Raw genomic sequence first — 16,031 nt, forward strand, 5'->3', positions numbered from 1 at the left:
AGTTTATACATTTTTATGCCATACCTTGCCCTCTTACTGGGAAGGTACTGGCGGAATTTAACCCTTCCTTTAAAATGTATAAGGGACTCGTCGATACAAATAAATTTTTCAGGGATGTACACCTCTTCAAATTTGGCACTGAAATGATCAATGACCGGCCTGACTTTGAATAGCCGGTCAAAGGTGGGATCATCTCTGGGTGGGCACTGTGCATTATCGGTGTAATGTATAAATTTAAGAATTGTCTCAAATCGAGTCCGGGGCATGGCCATACGGTAAAATGGAGTACTGTACAGAACATCTGTACTCCAATATTGCCTAATTTCTGGCTTTTTTACTATGCCCATATGAAACACCAGACCCCAAAACGTCATCATCTCTACTGCATCTACAGGGGTCCACCTAGCAAATGATGACGTGGGGTTTTGAGCAATAAACTGCTGGGCATATAAATTAGTTTGGTCCACCATTAAATTTATAAAATCATCAGAGAAAAATAATTTGAAAGTCAATTTCTCTGAGACCTGTGGAATCAAATTGGATTCCTGGCATGGCCAAAAACTCAGGAACCTGGGGCTCAAAATTGTCTGGTGGTGGGGTCCATACTAGATCAATTATTGGGGGGGGAATCTCAGCTGATCTACGGGGGCGTCTTTGAGGGGGTCCCTCATCACCAGAGGAGGAAGAGGAGCTTAAGACGAATCCTTCAAATTCCCCGCTTGCATCACTGGCTGTGTCAGAGTCAGAAGCAAGCATGGCATATGCCTCCTCCACTGAATACATTCTCCTGGATGACTGGGAGGACATTTGGGAGGACATTTGGGAGGACATTTGGGAGGACATTTGGGATGCCATTTTTATTTTTGTGTTACTGGTAGTGAAATGTTTCAACACGTGTATAGTGTAGGGGGGGGTACAAACTTTATTTCAATCCGGGGGGTATGTAGTGTGTATGTGGTGCAGAAAAAAAAAATACTTTATACCAATAAAAAAAAAAAAAATGAAGGGGTTAAAAATAAAAAATTGAAGGGGTTAAAAAAAAAAAAAAAAGGTCCTGCGCCAAAAATTGAGCACAGATGTTGGTCAGTAACGTCTGTCACTGAACAGCGCTCAAAGGCAACAGGAATCTGATAAAAAAAAAAAAAAAAAATTGATCAACCCTGTACCGAAAAAGCTGATCAGTGATGTACGTCACTGATCGGCGCACAGTGGCCACAGGACACCCACAAAATCAGTGTGTGTAAAAAAAAAATTAAAAAAAGACCCCACAGCACTCACAAAAAAAAAAAAAGGTGATCAGTGATGCGACACTGATTACCAGTGAGGGACAGCAGGTGCACAACCTTTGGTGCAACTGACAGTGCAACTGGCAGCAACTGACAGGTATATATATAAAAAAAAAAACCTCTGCGCCCCCAAAAAGTTGCTGATCAGCACAGATATACTGATCAGCACAAAAGGGGGGGTAGCAGACACAAAATATACACTCTCTATCACTCTCTGTCACTATCTCTCTCTATCTCTCTATCTCTCACTATCTCTCACTATCTATCACTCTAGGACACTGCAGCAGCAGCACTGACAGTTATATGTATAAAAAAAAACTGCACCCCCAAAAAGGGGGGGTAGCAGACACAAAATATACACTCTCTATCACTCTCTGTCACTATCTCTCTCTATCTCTCACTATCTATCACTATCTATCACTCTATGACACTGCAGCAGCAGCACTGACAGTTATATATATAAAATAAAACCCCTGCACCCCCAAAAAGGGGGGGTAGCAGACACAAATCTCTCTATCTCTCTACCTCTCACTATCTATCACTATCTATCACTATCTATCACTGTATGACACTGCAGCAGCAGCACTGACAGTTATATATATATAGAAAACCCCTGCACCCCCAAAAAGGGGGGGTAGCAGACACAAAATATAGCTCTCTCTGTCACTATCTCTCTATCTCTCTCTATCTCTCTCTATCTCTCTCTCTATCTCTCTATCTCTCTATCACACTGCAGCAGCAGCAGGAAGTCTCAGGAAGTCAGATCCAGGAAGCGTCCAGCACGCTACAAGCAGTGATAAGGTGATCAGGTAAGGTATTTGCAAGGATCAGGTAAGTATTAGCAAGGATCAGGTCGGTATTCACGGCAGGCAGGCACGGTGACCGTTCTGCACGCTATTCCAGACCGGAATGGCGTCTGCAGCGCAGTCACCGTCAGTTTAAATGTCGCGCCTTGGCTGTGATTGGTCCGTGGGTCCCACGGACCAATCACAGCCTTGGGGGCAGGTGGGATGAGGGTGGGGTGAGGTGTCATCGTCACCGATGACCCCCTCATGCCCCCTGACGCCCGGCGGTGATTGACACCTGTGTTACCGAGCGTCCGATTCGCTGGTAACACAGGAAAACGCTGTGAATGGCTGTTCACACTGAACAGCCAATCACAGCGATCGCCGACGGGGGGGCGACATCGCAGCCCCCCCTGGGCATGCAGGGACATGTCTGCTGTCAGGGACAGCAGACATCGTCCCTCTGTCACTGCGTCTCGAGACGCAGTGACAGTTTAAACTCATGACGTACATTTATGCCATGTGTCGGGAAGTACCTCCCGGCCATGACGTAAATGTACGTCAAATGTCGGGAAGGGGTTAAAAAGGACATCTGTAAATTGTAACCGGTGCAGAGCGGGCCAACTAACCTAATAAAAGGTCTCTAATCACTAGAATACAAAGATAGGTTAATCAGGTAAATGTGTTCACTCGAGAAACTGAGGTTGAGAGCACACATCTCATTGCACCCAACAATTGTACAGTGTATGGGCACCTTAAGGAAATCCTATAGATAAGTCAGTTACAAGTCTGATAGATTGAACTCAATGGACGAACTTTTTTTTTTTTTTTTTTAAACCTTACTATGTTAGGTTACTATGTCACATGTGAAAGTGTTAGGACATTCTGTAATGTCCTGATTGGCTGTTCACAGGAATACAAACATTCACTCGTTCTAGTCTCTGAAACGTTTAAGACTGATAATAAAAGACTTGCAGCAGACATGCTCCTTGTGGTTTTTTTTGTTAACTTTAATCATGGAAAAACTTTGGAGCAAACACTTGGAAACCAGTTTCTGTCAAGCTTTTAAGCTGCTTAACTAAACAAGGGCATGAGCCTGTGCCCTTGTTTGCTAACATCTTTACAGAGACTTTATGAACTTTCTTTTGTAATCTTGCTGGTTTTGTTCATCCAACAAACTGCACAGGTATGTTGACGTTCCTATGTTTAATGCATCACTGCAAATATAATTAGCTAGGTTGCTTGAATTGGGTAGGCCACCTAAAAGCATTTGGCTGCTTTGTTTTATAAAGGTAACTCGCTGAAGTGATGGACATGGAACACAGGTGACTTTCATAAGTTAGTGGTCACGCAGCATATATCTTCTACTTACTTCAAGGAAGCCGGTTTTGTGCCTCTATTATTGGTTGGATCAGATTATTAGCTAAACAGGCAGATAATTAAATAGTGTATTCCCATAATGGAACAGTTATTGAGGGGTATTTATTGCCTTCGATGAGGGAGTTTGTACGGCCAGGATGGCTATTCCTCTCTGAAAACAAGGCGAGCCTGCTATTGTAATCGCCGCACTCACTGTTTCCACCTTCCCTCAGGAAACATTCGAGATGGAAACAGTGAGTGAAGGAGAGAGAGTTGAATACACTGACGACGAACTATCGGCAGTTCTCGCCATCAGGGAATTGAATATACCCCATTATGTCGGACATGCAAACTTCAGCATGTCTTTAAGATCAATCAGTGGCATCTGGCAGTGTGCAAGTCACTCCTCATGTTCCTTAGCAGGCAAGGAATGCAGATATTGTGGCAACACTGAGATCTCAGTGTATTGCAGTGATATCTGATGGCTTTCTGCTAGTCTGATAATTGGTCTGAAATATATCCCAGTGTATGCCCAGCTTAAGGCAGGACAGACTGCTTTGTATGATCAGTATATGTACACACCCTCATTCAGCTCTGTGGCTACTGTTCTGCCAGTATTAATACTGAAACTGCCTTCCTGTAGCTTTGTTATCTGATTGAATCCGACTGTTTTTTAGTTTTGTGTTTTCACCTCCTCTAATAAATGCTGAATAAACTAAATCTTTACTGTGTTTGCAGGCGGATAAACTGCTGTCTCAAGATTTTGTGCAGATAATGGAGGATATAATTATTACGCTACCTAAAAACCGGCAGATTCTCCTTTATTCAGCCACTTTTCCACTTAGTGTACAGAAGTTTATGGTATGTACTTTTTTTTTTTTTTTATAATTGTGGAACGTTATGGCCTAATGACCTCTTCAGGAATCATTTTTAAAGTTGAAGGTTTTTATTCTTTGCTTTGTTTTGCCCTAGACTAACTTTACAGCACTTCATCTCCATATAAATTAAACCTGCAAGTTAACCTGTTTTGAAACCTTGGCCTGTTGAGCTTGTATTCATAAAGTAAGAATTAAGAACGCAGTAAAAAAAAAAAAAAGTGCTGCTGTATTTAGCTATTAATGAACACTCACTTTAGATGCGACAGCACCAGGCTGGGCTTTCTCTGACTGGTCGTATAGTCATGACCAGCCAATCTGCTCACTGCTGGAATAGAATTCTTCCAGCAACTACCACTCTGGGACCGCCCAGCCTCTTCTTCCTTGTTGCCTGCCGTGCTGGTCACTTCACATCGAGCAGCCCAGTTGCGTTCCACACATCATGTTTGCAGATATTTAGAAGCTGCTGGGGAAATGTAATAGTGCTACTTACCTTGTGTATGCTGTTTACATTGCTGCACAAAATCAGCCGTTGAGAATTTCTGATCAATGTACTGATATTTCAGTGTTTTGTTTTTTTTAATTAGTTATAGCAATTGTAAAATAAATGTAATGCTTTTCAATAGATTTTAACCTAATTCAGTCATTAAAAAAAGCGCAATTTTGAAAGGTTCTGCCAGTTAATACCCCTTTCACATCACAAACATAACGTCTAAAGGGGCCTTTTTTTAAATTTCCCTTTTTCGGCAACCTGGCATTCTGACCCAGGTTGCTATGCAGTGTGAATGGGGTAACCTGGGTCTAGTGACCCAGGTCCCTTTTTATACTATCGAGGAGGCAGCCCTGCCTCCTCACCCTCCCCTGAGGAAGAATATACTTATTGCTGTTCTGCTGTTGGCTTCTTAACATTACAAATGCCAGGTCGCTTCCAGGACGGACCAGTGTCCAAATCCGAGGTGTGACCCAGCAAGTGGTTCAAACTAGTAGGCCATTTAATCTGTGCTTTCCTCTAGATTGCAGTTTAGTCAACAGCACTTGTGGGTTTTGCTTAATCGTTTGTTCTGGTTTTGGATATATACAAACTAAACGTAAGTTTATACAATTCTTAAGTGCAAATTTTAACATTTTTCTTTTTCTGTTCCCTCTTCACCTCACTCCAATAATTAGTCCTCTCACTTGCAAAAACCATATGAAATTAACCTGATGGAGGAGCTCACACTGAAGGGAGTAACGCAATACTATGCCTATGTAACAGAGAGGCAAAAAGTTCACTGCCTGAACACGCTCTTCTCCAGGGTAAGTATCACTGCAAGACCTCACTACAGCTTCACTTATTACCTGATCACATCTATGTGGTTCTACAATTTGCATACTAGTACTTAAAGGGAAAGTGTGTGTATGCTCAGAAGCATTTCAAAGGTGACTTTAAAATGTTTCCTGTTGACTCTGCTACTTCAGTAGCTTTCTTTTGCTGTTCACTTTCATGTCCTAAACGTTACAAATGTAATATAACCTGTCAGTTGCAGTATGTAAAGTACATAAATCAGACACCAAACAACTTTAACTTTCAGAATCAATGTCAGCACTAAAGTTTTCTGCTTACTAACAAAGTTACCGTAGGTTTGCGTGCAGTGCATAATCAGTGCCAATAACTTTTTAATAGTGATGGGGGGGCACCATGTTAATACTGAGCAGAGAATGGGAATCCTCGGTAGTTGTAGTAGCCAATGTGGTGTGTAATGCTCAGTAATAAGTGACTAGGAAGTGCAACTTTCTTACAATTACTGCAATTTGCGGAGAGAACCTTCCAATTTAACCCTTTTGAGTGCCGACCTTTTGAGGTGCAAAAAGCTAAAAATGCCAGGGTCGCTCACATTTGTTTATTTTCAAATAAAAAATGTGTATAAATTTCCTATGCAAGGTAAACCTTACAGGTCATTATGATGAATAAAAATGTTTGTACATTTTTACACCTGTTTTGACAAATTCGCTCAAAAGGGTATATTCAATGACTTTTGCGAGATGTGACCGTATTCAACTGACCTCATGCATACTGTTTCCACCTCACTAGGTTTTTGTAGCAAAGGGGAAACTGTGTGCGGCCACTAAAACACGAGACTCGCGGCTAAACGCAGCGGGCTCCCTGCATTAGCCATGAGGATTCCCCTGAATTTGAATAGGGCAGGCGGCGTGGAGGTTAAATGGCGAGGATCGCTTGTTTTTGGCTATCCTCGCGGTTTAACACCCTTGCTGGCTGCATTGAATACGGCCCAAAGGGTGAACCATCTTTGTAGGATTTTATTATACAGATGGAGCCGGCCATCTGTATCTGCGAAAGGGGACGCGCGCACACGAGATGCGCGCGTCCCCTTCCGACGGCGCTTCCCCGGGGTCTGACGTGCTGCATGTCAGATCAGTTGGGATTGGGAGCAGATTTCATGTGCTTTTAAGAACATGCAATTTGTCATTAGATGGCTCATACAACCAGTCATGTGACACATTAAGACTAGTTAATATTGGCATAGCACAGCAGATGTGAGCAGGTTGATAGTTGCTGGCAACCTGTAAGTTAAAAAATCGCAAATTTGAGTTTTTGGCACTCTTATTCTGTTGATCCTAGTAGGCCAGACCCCTATTTAAATGAAGCTTCAATCATGCAGCAGATCCATTATATGACAGATTGTGAGTACATTGTGTCCAAAAACCACCAAGGACTGCTGGGGAGTTGAAGCGAAATTGGACACACTGATGAATTTAAGACCGGTCTTTCTTATGTATGGCCACTTGAACTTTTTTTGTTTGTTTCTCCCTCTTCTAGCTCCAGATAAACCAGTCCATAATTTTCTGCAACTCCTCTCAGCGGGTTGAGCTTTTGGCCAAGAAAATCTCTCAATTGGGTTATTCCTGTTTCTATATACATGCAAAGATGAGACAGGTTAGTACAGTGTGTGATGTGGTTCATAATTTACTATTAGAATGTGGGAATGGGTGCTTCTGACCATGCACAGTCATTGCATAACTTCAGAAGCAGAGGCCAAATTATGCAGCGCATGACGCAAAGTTGTTCACCGGCTGAGACACAGCTTGAACTGCTCTACATAGCAACTGACCTTTCAAGGCAAGATTGTAGCATTCTGTGAAACCCCTTTTTAACAGACCCAGCTGTAATGCTGCTGCAACCTTTAAAAAAATTGTAATAGTTAAGCAAATGTATCCAATTTCCACACACAAACGTGCAAGCACACTTGTGTGCTCTCTTTAACCCCTTGAGTTGGTGGGTTTTCCTAGGGCAGGACAAACCTACCAGGACAGGTTTGTCCTGCTCCAGAAATACTCACCGAAGGGGCGACAGGCTTCGGCTGTTCATGGCCGTTTGGAGAAGTTCCGGGTGTTTGGGTGCCCCAACACACTGGGGGGGAGGGGTGGTGCCAGTGACTCATCTCTGTAGGTACCACTTGCCCACTTTTATTTTATTTTTTTTACACTGCCATGCCCTTACATTTCTCAGGAGAGCTCAGAGGCAGCTCAGTCCGAGAAATTTCCTGGCATACAAATGAAGTGGGTAAGGGAGATGTACTGTACTAAGCCTTGAAAATTGAATAATGGGTAGGAGCTGACTGGTGGTTTATTACTCTCAATGTTATCACTTTTCAAGCTTCGTACATCTGGCTCTAAGTATTGCACTTCAGTACCTTGCGTGTGCTGGTGTTCGGCTGTGCAGAGCCAAGTGTTGCATTTATGTAATAAGTAATTCTTACCTCCGTACCTTTGAACCCAGAGATTAATGCTGTGCATAAGTGATAATGAAAGGCTTTACGAGCTTTGCCTGAAAGTTGCAGTTTTTTAGTTTAGGGCTTGGTTGTAAATGAAGGTTTCCTAGTTGAAATGCCACGAAGTATAAGCAAATACTTTTAGCATCTTTATTATAGGCACAATGGTATTAAATATGTCTGACACTTCAGAATCTGGCAAATAAGCTATGTATTCCTTAAGGGCCCCTTACACTTGTGAGATTTCATCCAATTTGAGTCAATTTATCTGACGAGATCTGATGTGCCGTCTGACAAAATCTGATGTGCCTGATGTGTAGGACACAATCCACAATCCTGTGCCATTGAGTATAACCAAGAGATTGGAAGAGATTGAACCTCCTGCACATAGGATAAATCTCGAGTCAATCGGGTTCAATTTGTTGAGACAATAAGTTGACAAGTGTAAGGGGGCCTTAACACTTTTAATCAATCTAGAACACTATACCAGTCGGAGCCCTTGCAGTACCTCTCTTCTGCCTTGGTTGTCAGCTCTAGTGCTGCAAGCACACTCTGGTCTGTGTCACAACACAGATCCAGACCAGAGTGTGGTAGTAGAATTAGAGCAGTAGGCAACACCCCAGGCAGGAAACCATGTTCTGTGCGGTGCTAGAAGGAACAACTTTTTTTTTTTTTTTCGAGAGAAAGTGACTAAAACAGTAACATTGTATTCACAGGAGCACAGGAACAGAGTATTCCACGATTTCAGAAATGGCTTGTGCCGTAACCTTGTTTGCACTGGTAAGTCCTCCCCTGCTTTGTGTTCTCTACTGCGATCTGTGTTTTTCCTCCAGAAGCTGACATTACTATTTTGTTTTCCCCGCCTCTCTAGATTTGTTTACCCGTGGTATTGATATCCAAGCTGTGAATGTGGTGATAAACTTTGACTTTCCAAAGCTGGCAGAGACCTATCTACATCGTATAGGCAGATCAGGTAAACAGCCTCCTAAGTAGTGGTCTGTTACCCAGCAAACATTCATCTACCCATCTGTTGAATCTTGTTTTATATAGAGACTGGAGTTATAGGTAGCAGGCCACAAACATGTTGGCTTTATGGAAGTAGTATTTATGTTTTCTTAAAAGTGCATCTTCCCTCCTATGTCAACAGGTCGCTTTGGCCATCTTGGCCTTGCCATAAACCTGATCACTTACGACGACAGATTTAACCTAAAGAGTATTGAAGAGCAGCTGGGAACAGAGATCAAGCCCATCCCCAGCAGCATTGACAAAAGCTTATACGTGGCAGAGTATCACAGTGAATCCGGAGAGAAGCATTAATCTGCATGTCAGTATCTTGTGCTTCTCATCTTTCTCCCTCTTCAAATGCAAAGCCTTTGTATTCTGGTGCTGGTTGCAAATGGATTACTGACAATATAGCTACTGTTTGGCCACTGGTGTTTAATATGGTGGTGGGAAGATAATCAGTATTTGTTTCCTAGAACGGCGCCCACTAAGCTATTTGCTTATTGGGCTATTCTGCGTAGTGAAATCGCATCGCATGGGCCATTTTAGTGCCATGTGATGCAATTTTTTTCATGTAATTTATTCACTGCTCTGTGCCCCAGGGCATCGCATCTCCGGCAAAATCGCATGCGATTTTATAGGGTATGCGATGCCATTACATTAGGTATATAATATGATTGTATAGGTCCTAAAAAGCGTTACGCGCAACCCCCCCCCCCCCCCCCCCCCCCACTATCCACGCCACCCCAAAGCGTGGTGAGCGGCGGCGGAATGTGTCCTATTTTTCATACCCCCACTATCCACGTCGGCGTGGAGTTGATTTGATATAGTATAGCGAGCCACCGAGCCCGAAGCGTGGCGAGCGGATGCGGAATACATGTAAAGTAATCCGCGGGGCTCACTGCGCTCGCCACACTATATAAAATTAACTCCACACCGACGTGGATAGTGGGGGTATGAAAAAGTCGGACGCGTTCCGCCGCCTCTTGCTGCGCTCACCACGCTTTGGGGTGGGGGGGCTAATGACCTGGCATCGCACACCCTATAAAATCACATGCGATTTTGCGGGAGATGTGATATAGTGGAGAAAAGATATCATTGAAAAATCGCATCACATCGCCTGCCGCTATAATGGCCCATGCAATGCGATTTCACTACGGTGCCGTATGTATAAAATCTGGGCTCCATTCTAGGAAATCAGTACCAGATAATCGCACCTGTGTTATCAGTTTCCTTATTGATTCTTACATTGGGGGGAATTGGCAGATACTTCTGTGACGTGCCTAGTAACTCAGCACTACATGCGGAGCAGGGCTTTCTCCTTCCTAGGTTTTTATATGTATAGCTTTTTTTTTTTGTCTTGTTTAAAAAATTTGCTTTTTGATTTGTCCTTGAATTAAGACCTTACATTGCTGATGCCATATTGAATAGTTGCTTTGTGTTGTAATTTGACAGGATTGCGTTCTTTTTCAGGTTTTCGCTGACCCCCAGAAGATAAGAACCTGACCATGCATAATTTCCTTGATGAGGGTGTCTCTCCCCCACTTGCCTCCCTTCATTTTTTTTATTTTTTATGTTCGGCCTCCTGGAACACTGACCAGCATAGTTTGAAGCCTAAGGATGTGTTTCTTTACCCCCAGATAATTTACAGAACCCCAGTTATCGTTCCCTGTGCAGTCACGGGATTTAATGTACTGTAGTTGCACTTAATTGCTTTCTCACATTGCATTCCCATGGGAGAAGGCAGCAAGCATTCTGGAGCCCCCTCTAACTTTCTTGAGGGCCCTTGCATTATTGGGCCTTGTGTTCAATTATCTTATTTGACTGCAACAGAGCCAGCAGTGCAATACTTTGTTTATGGCTGTCCCTTTTTATTAGAAAGTTGCAAGCAGAACAATGCTAGCTTTATATCATAATTCCTGTGCATCAGTTTGTGGCAGTAAGGAGTTCATGTCTTTAATGTGTGGTTTTTTTTTTATTTTTATTTTTTTTCTTGGTTTCCCCTCCCCTCCATAAAGCAAACTATTTTACTTGTGCGAAGTGCCTTATGCTACAAGACCATTCAAGATTCTCTCCACTGCAGCCCTTATAAGATGAGAAACAATAGTTCCACAACCTTGCTTCATTTTGTTTTTAAACTACATGTAAATCTGTACGTTACTACGCTGGTGGGTTTTTAGATGAAAACAACTAGCTGTGAAACTCTTCCATATGTACATTATTCCCCTTATTTTCATCTGGAATGCAAATGATTGCAATTTCGGGGGTACCCATAGTTTGTAAATATGTATACCTGTAATTACACAAGCAAAAAAAGCCAGTGTCAGATAACAATTTGGGAGGCTTAAGTGCAAGTTCTATTTTTTTTTTTTTTTCTCCAAACCTCCCTATTTTGGGGGCAGTTGCTGGTTTGAGTAATAGTTGTTCCCAGATAAACACTAAAATGTGTGGGGTTTTTCTTTAAGAACCAGCTTTCAGCAACACTTGTTCAGACATATTCCAAAGCCATGCTCCCTCTTACAAAAAGTGTCCCTTGCATGAGGGTAATGGGGGTAATTCTAAGGAATTTGATGTGTATACTTGTACAAAACAAATGTAAATATTTTTGTTTGGGGGGGTGGGAAATGTGGGGGGGGTATTTTTTTTTCTTCTAAGTTTCTTTTTATGATGGTTTGCTGAAGGTTTCTGTGTGGTTAGGACTGCAGCTCAAGTTGAGAGAGGTTCAGTTCGTAACAACATATTACAGTAGAGCGGTCTGAAAAGGGGGTGGAAAGAACCGAATTTAGTATTTTTTGTTTTTTTCCTTTTTATCCTCCCACCCACCTCCCTTGGTCATATGAAGTGACTCTCAGCCCAATAACTTCATCAGACCTCGGATTTAAAGTGTAAGAGAATGAAAACATAAGATGGGTTTGCAAGCTCTTAATCACCCACTAATGAAAATGCAAGTGTTGTTTTGAACTGACCCTCTCCCAGTATGCTAGATGCTTGGCCTTATCTACAGGCATAATGAGTGAGGAGCCATCACTTGTTCGTTTAGTTTTATTGTCCCTACAACGCCAATCACCTGGAGCGTGCAGTGCAGTAGAATATCAAAATTGCACATTTGACCATAATGGTGTATCCCTTCCTTATTTGAAGACTTCTGGATCGGATTCTGGCCTCTAGTACTGCACATCCAGGTGCACGTTGACGCACAGGACTGTACATACAGCTCCTGTGTAAGAGAACCTGAAACTTCAGTAATGCAAGAGCACAATTGGCAATTTTTTTTTTCTTGTTAATGGGGTGAATTATTTAATATACTAATTAATGGAGAACTGCTCTATTGCTCTGCTACTGAAGGTTTGCTCTTAAATATTTTTCTCTTGTGTTTGGATCATGGTGCAATAAGCGATTTCCTCTTGCCCAGTTCTGTCTAAGTTGCACCTTTCATTGTGCAATTATTTGCCACTGCGACGTTGAGCGGCAGTGCCATGCTGGTGCTAAGTCCATGATCCTCTAATGAATCCTTTGTTTGTTTTCCCCTCTCGCCCTTCTAAGACCCTATACACTGGAGGTAGTTTTCTCCAAGCGCCTCCGTTTGCACACAAGGGTTACACCTATTAAGGACTATGGAAATACATGTCGGTAGCAGTGTAGATGCGGCTGCCTCCTTTTTAGGTGCCTGCAAAACGGAAAGATGCTCTAAAATACCCAAATTTAATATTTTTGCCCCTTCCAATCAAAGTGCTTACTTAGATTAGTCAATTTGCACAGCAGTCTTCCGAACAAGCTGTTAGAATTCCAGATCTGCTGCTGTGCAAGGTGTCCGAACATGACTGCAAGTGAGATAGAAAAGGCAGCGTGGCTCTATAGGAGACTCCCAAAGCTGCCAGCAGAGCTTCTGGAAACCATTCTATCGGAATGCTCAAAGTACATCCTGAATATTTTATGCAACTAATTCGGATTCGTCTCCAAATTGGGTGTGGGAACAATGACGTAGGTTTAAATGTTTTTATTTTTTTTAGAATGAGATGGGAGCATCTTTCCTTTTGCATGAATAAAAATATAGCCAAAGCTGTTTGGACAGCAGATAAAATATGGTATTACTGTTTGGTGTCAGAGGAACAGGAGTCAGGGAGCCGCTCTGGCACCAAACAGGTTTAACGTCTCATTCCGTTACATTGTTTTATGGGGTTGGGTAGGGTTAGGATCTGCCGTTGAACATACCGGGATCAATCCCATAAGTAATATCAAATCTAAAAATGAATATTTATGTTCTTTGATGAAGATGAGTTTCCCCAGAGAGACTACGCTAGATACAGTATCTTTTTATTTCATGGGAAAGTATCTCTTCTGTTCCCACAGGAAGAAGTGGGAGGCAATTTCCGAAATTTGTTTTTTTTTCTCAGTTTCTTGTATGTTTTATGGCAGATCCAAATGGGCCAAGGTGGGGATGGCGGGTGGGAGGTACAACTTAATTTGTACCTTTGAAATATGGGGGGGTAATAAAACTTTGGCTGTCAAACCATTACAAAGCAATGCAGTGTCTTCAGACATATGTTTGGCTAGCCTGATCTCCGCAATGTGACCTTCTGATGCTGTAGTCCCTGAGACTTGAGCTCTGAAAGGTTTAGTAATGCCATTTTCTAGCCTACACACCTAATGTAGGTGACGGCTTAGTCGCAGCCACTAAGTTTGTGCAGTGGAAGTGAATACAATGGTAACCGTGGGGTGACTAAGCTGCTTTCATCTTTAACTTCATATGAAAATGGCCCAGTGGGAAATTTATATATTTTTTTTTTTTTTCTTCCATGTCATTGATGGGGACTGCAAGATCAGTCTGATATGTATGATAGAAATGGTACAATCTGGGTTGTATGTTTTTTTTGTTCATCCTAATAAAATCCCACTGGAAATCAAGTGTCGCATGGTCTCTTTAATTACTTTACAGCTTAATAGGCAGTGGCAAAGTCCTATATTTTGCTTTTGTTCTCATTCTGCCTTGTTTAGATCCCTGATATATGAAGTGTAGGCCAATTTCTCTACTTGTGGTCACTACCTGATTGTAACTACTGGCAGTTTAAAGTGGAATTTTATCTACGCATTCCAGAATGCAAAATGTCCAAAACTGTATTTTGCATGGGTTGCTTGTTGCACATTGAGCACTGTTTTGCCAACACCCCCCCCCCCCGCTTGGCAAAACCAGCAGCTTCTGTGTCCACAATTGCTCCAGCCTCCACCATTGACCACCTGGACATTGTCGACCCATTATACAGTATACCGTAACCTACTCAAGTGGCAGTTATTGATGTTGCACTTAACATGCCTACATAACATTTACAAGGTTTCTATTTGTGCTGGGTTTTCCTGGACATTACAGGTTTATCTTGCTTTAGAATCCCTTATTACAATTGCAGCATCAGGATCGAAAGCCGAAATAGACTGTGCAGGCAAGTCTAGATCTGCTTCGATGCTAGATCGAAAGGAGGCCTCCCCACTGTTCCTCCCTGTCTGAGTGTACACCCCATTATTAACATTGTATGCATGGAGATTTTAGCAATGGGCCGCTATTGCAGTAAGGGCCCCCCATACACTATGCGATTTGGGCAAGATTTCACCCGATTTGGATGAATCGGGCCGTGAAATTGGCCCAAATCGCACTTGTAGACAACCCATCCGATGTGCGGATCTCAGTCAGGAGGTAGGACGGGCTGCACATAAGATTTGCTAAATCTTATGTGCATCCCGGAGCCATGCGGGGTTCGTCTGGGTGGGATATGCCGGCTAATAGAGGCTGGGCAGGGAGAACTTTAAGCCGCTGGCTGCCGGACGGCGGTGGGAGCCGGGAGAAGCAGGACACTTGAGAAAAAAACCCCATAGAGGTGGCTCATTAAATCAGTTCTGGTTCCTTTGATAGCTCGACCCAGTTACTTGGATAACTGGTAATTCTAGTACCATACTCTTAGCTTCCTGCCTGGCTCTCTATTAACCGGCATCCCCCGCCTGCTGACTTCCCCTGCACGGCTCCCTGGGGACTGCATATGATAAATCCAATGCAATTTATCATATGCAAAACTTGCCACATAAAGTGCCTAATCGTGTGTCCCCCTCCTGGAGAGCGGCAGGGGAAATCAGGTTTGACTTGTCCCTAGGACAACTCTGACTAATGTATGGGGGTCTTAAGCAGTCCTTTGCAATAGGACACCTGGGTTTAGAATTGGGAGAGTTAAGGAAATTGGATTCCCTTTAGCAGGGAAATATAAAAGAAGCCCATAGGCTTCTAAAGTGCACTGCCTTCTAAAGATGGCATTGACAACTGCATCAAAGTCCCAGAATATATCACATTGTGGGTCTTGGTGCATGTGATTACCTCACATGCACCAAGACCCACAATGTGATATATTCTGGCAGCCAAACCTCTGTGAACTGCATTTTTTGGTGGGAAGTATGGCCACAGTTTTCATAATGAAGCATTGATGCTGATGTTCCATTGTATTAAATGTAGGGGTGTGCCCTGGACATTTTTCGTGTTTTGGATCTCCAGTAGTGTTCCGATCTGGATTGGTTTTGGCAAAACCACCTTTTAGTTTTGGAAAACTAATTTTTTTATTTTTTTTTATTTTATAAAAACTGCTAAAATCACTTGTGTATTGTTCCTGCGCTATTAACCTAATTAACATTAATGTCCACTCATTTTCAATCTATTCTGATCACCTTACAATATTGTTTTTAGGTAGATAGGTTGCACCGAGGTATGGTAGCTGGATGACTATTCAAAGTGGCACAAGTGGACGGCAGGATGGCAGTTGTAAAAACTAGGCTCCAAATCATATATAAAAAAAAATGCATGATGAAATTGTTCTTGGGCCCTTCCACCCACACTAATGAATTATAAATAGGATATTCAGTGTATTTAACAAACCAATCCTTTCAGCCACAGGGTCTAACATATCACTGTGGCTGAAATCA

At 42.5% G+C, this 16,031-nt stretch overlaps 1 protein-coding gene across 2 annotated transcripts in view; it reads left to right on the forward strand.

Moving 5' to 3' along the window:
- Nucleotides 1-13,982, forward strand: part of DDX6 (DEAD-box helicase 6) — a 39,532-nt gene extending 25,550 nt beyond the window's left edge. For both annotated transcript variants that reach the window (XM_083163045.1, XM_083163044.1), the window contains exons 8-14: nt 4,169-4,291; nt 5,473-5,601; nt 7,124-7,240; nt 8,792-8,855; nt 8,947-9,048; nt 9,223-9,399; nt 10,551-13,982. In XM_083163045.1, the coding sequence (XP_083019171.1) occupies nt 4,169-4,291; nt 5,473-5,601; nt 7,124-7,240; nt 8,792-8,855; nt 8,947-9,048; nt 9,223-9,392 (705 nt within the window). In that variant the 3' untranslated portion in view covers nt 9,393-9,399; nt 10,551-13,982. The remainder of the gene's footprint in view (nt 1-4,168; nt 4,292-5,472; nt 5,602-7,123; nt 7,241-8,791; nt 8,856-8,946; nt 9,049-9,222; nt 9,400-10,550) is intronic.
- Nucleotides 13,983-16,031: the final 2,049 nt, after the last annotated feature.

The sequence above is a fragment of the Crinia signifera genome, chromosome 19, assembly GCF_055691185.1.
Source record: "Crinia signifera chromosome 19, ASM5569118v1, whole genome shotgun sequence".
NCBI lineage: Eukaryota > Metazoa > Chordata > Amphibia > Anura > Myobatrachidae > Crinia > Crinia signifera.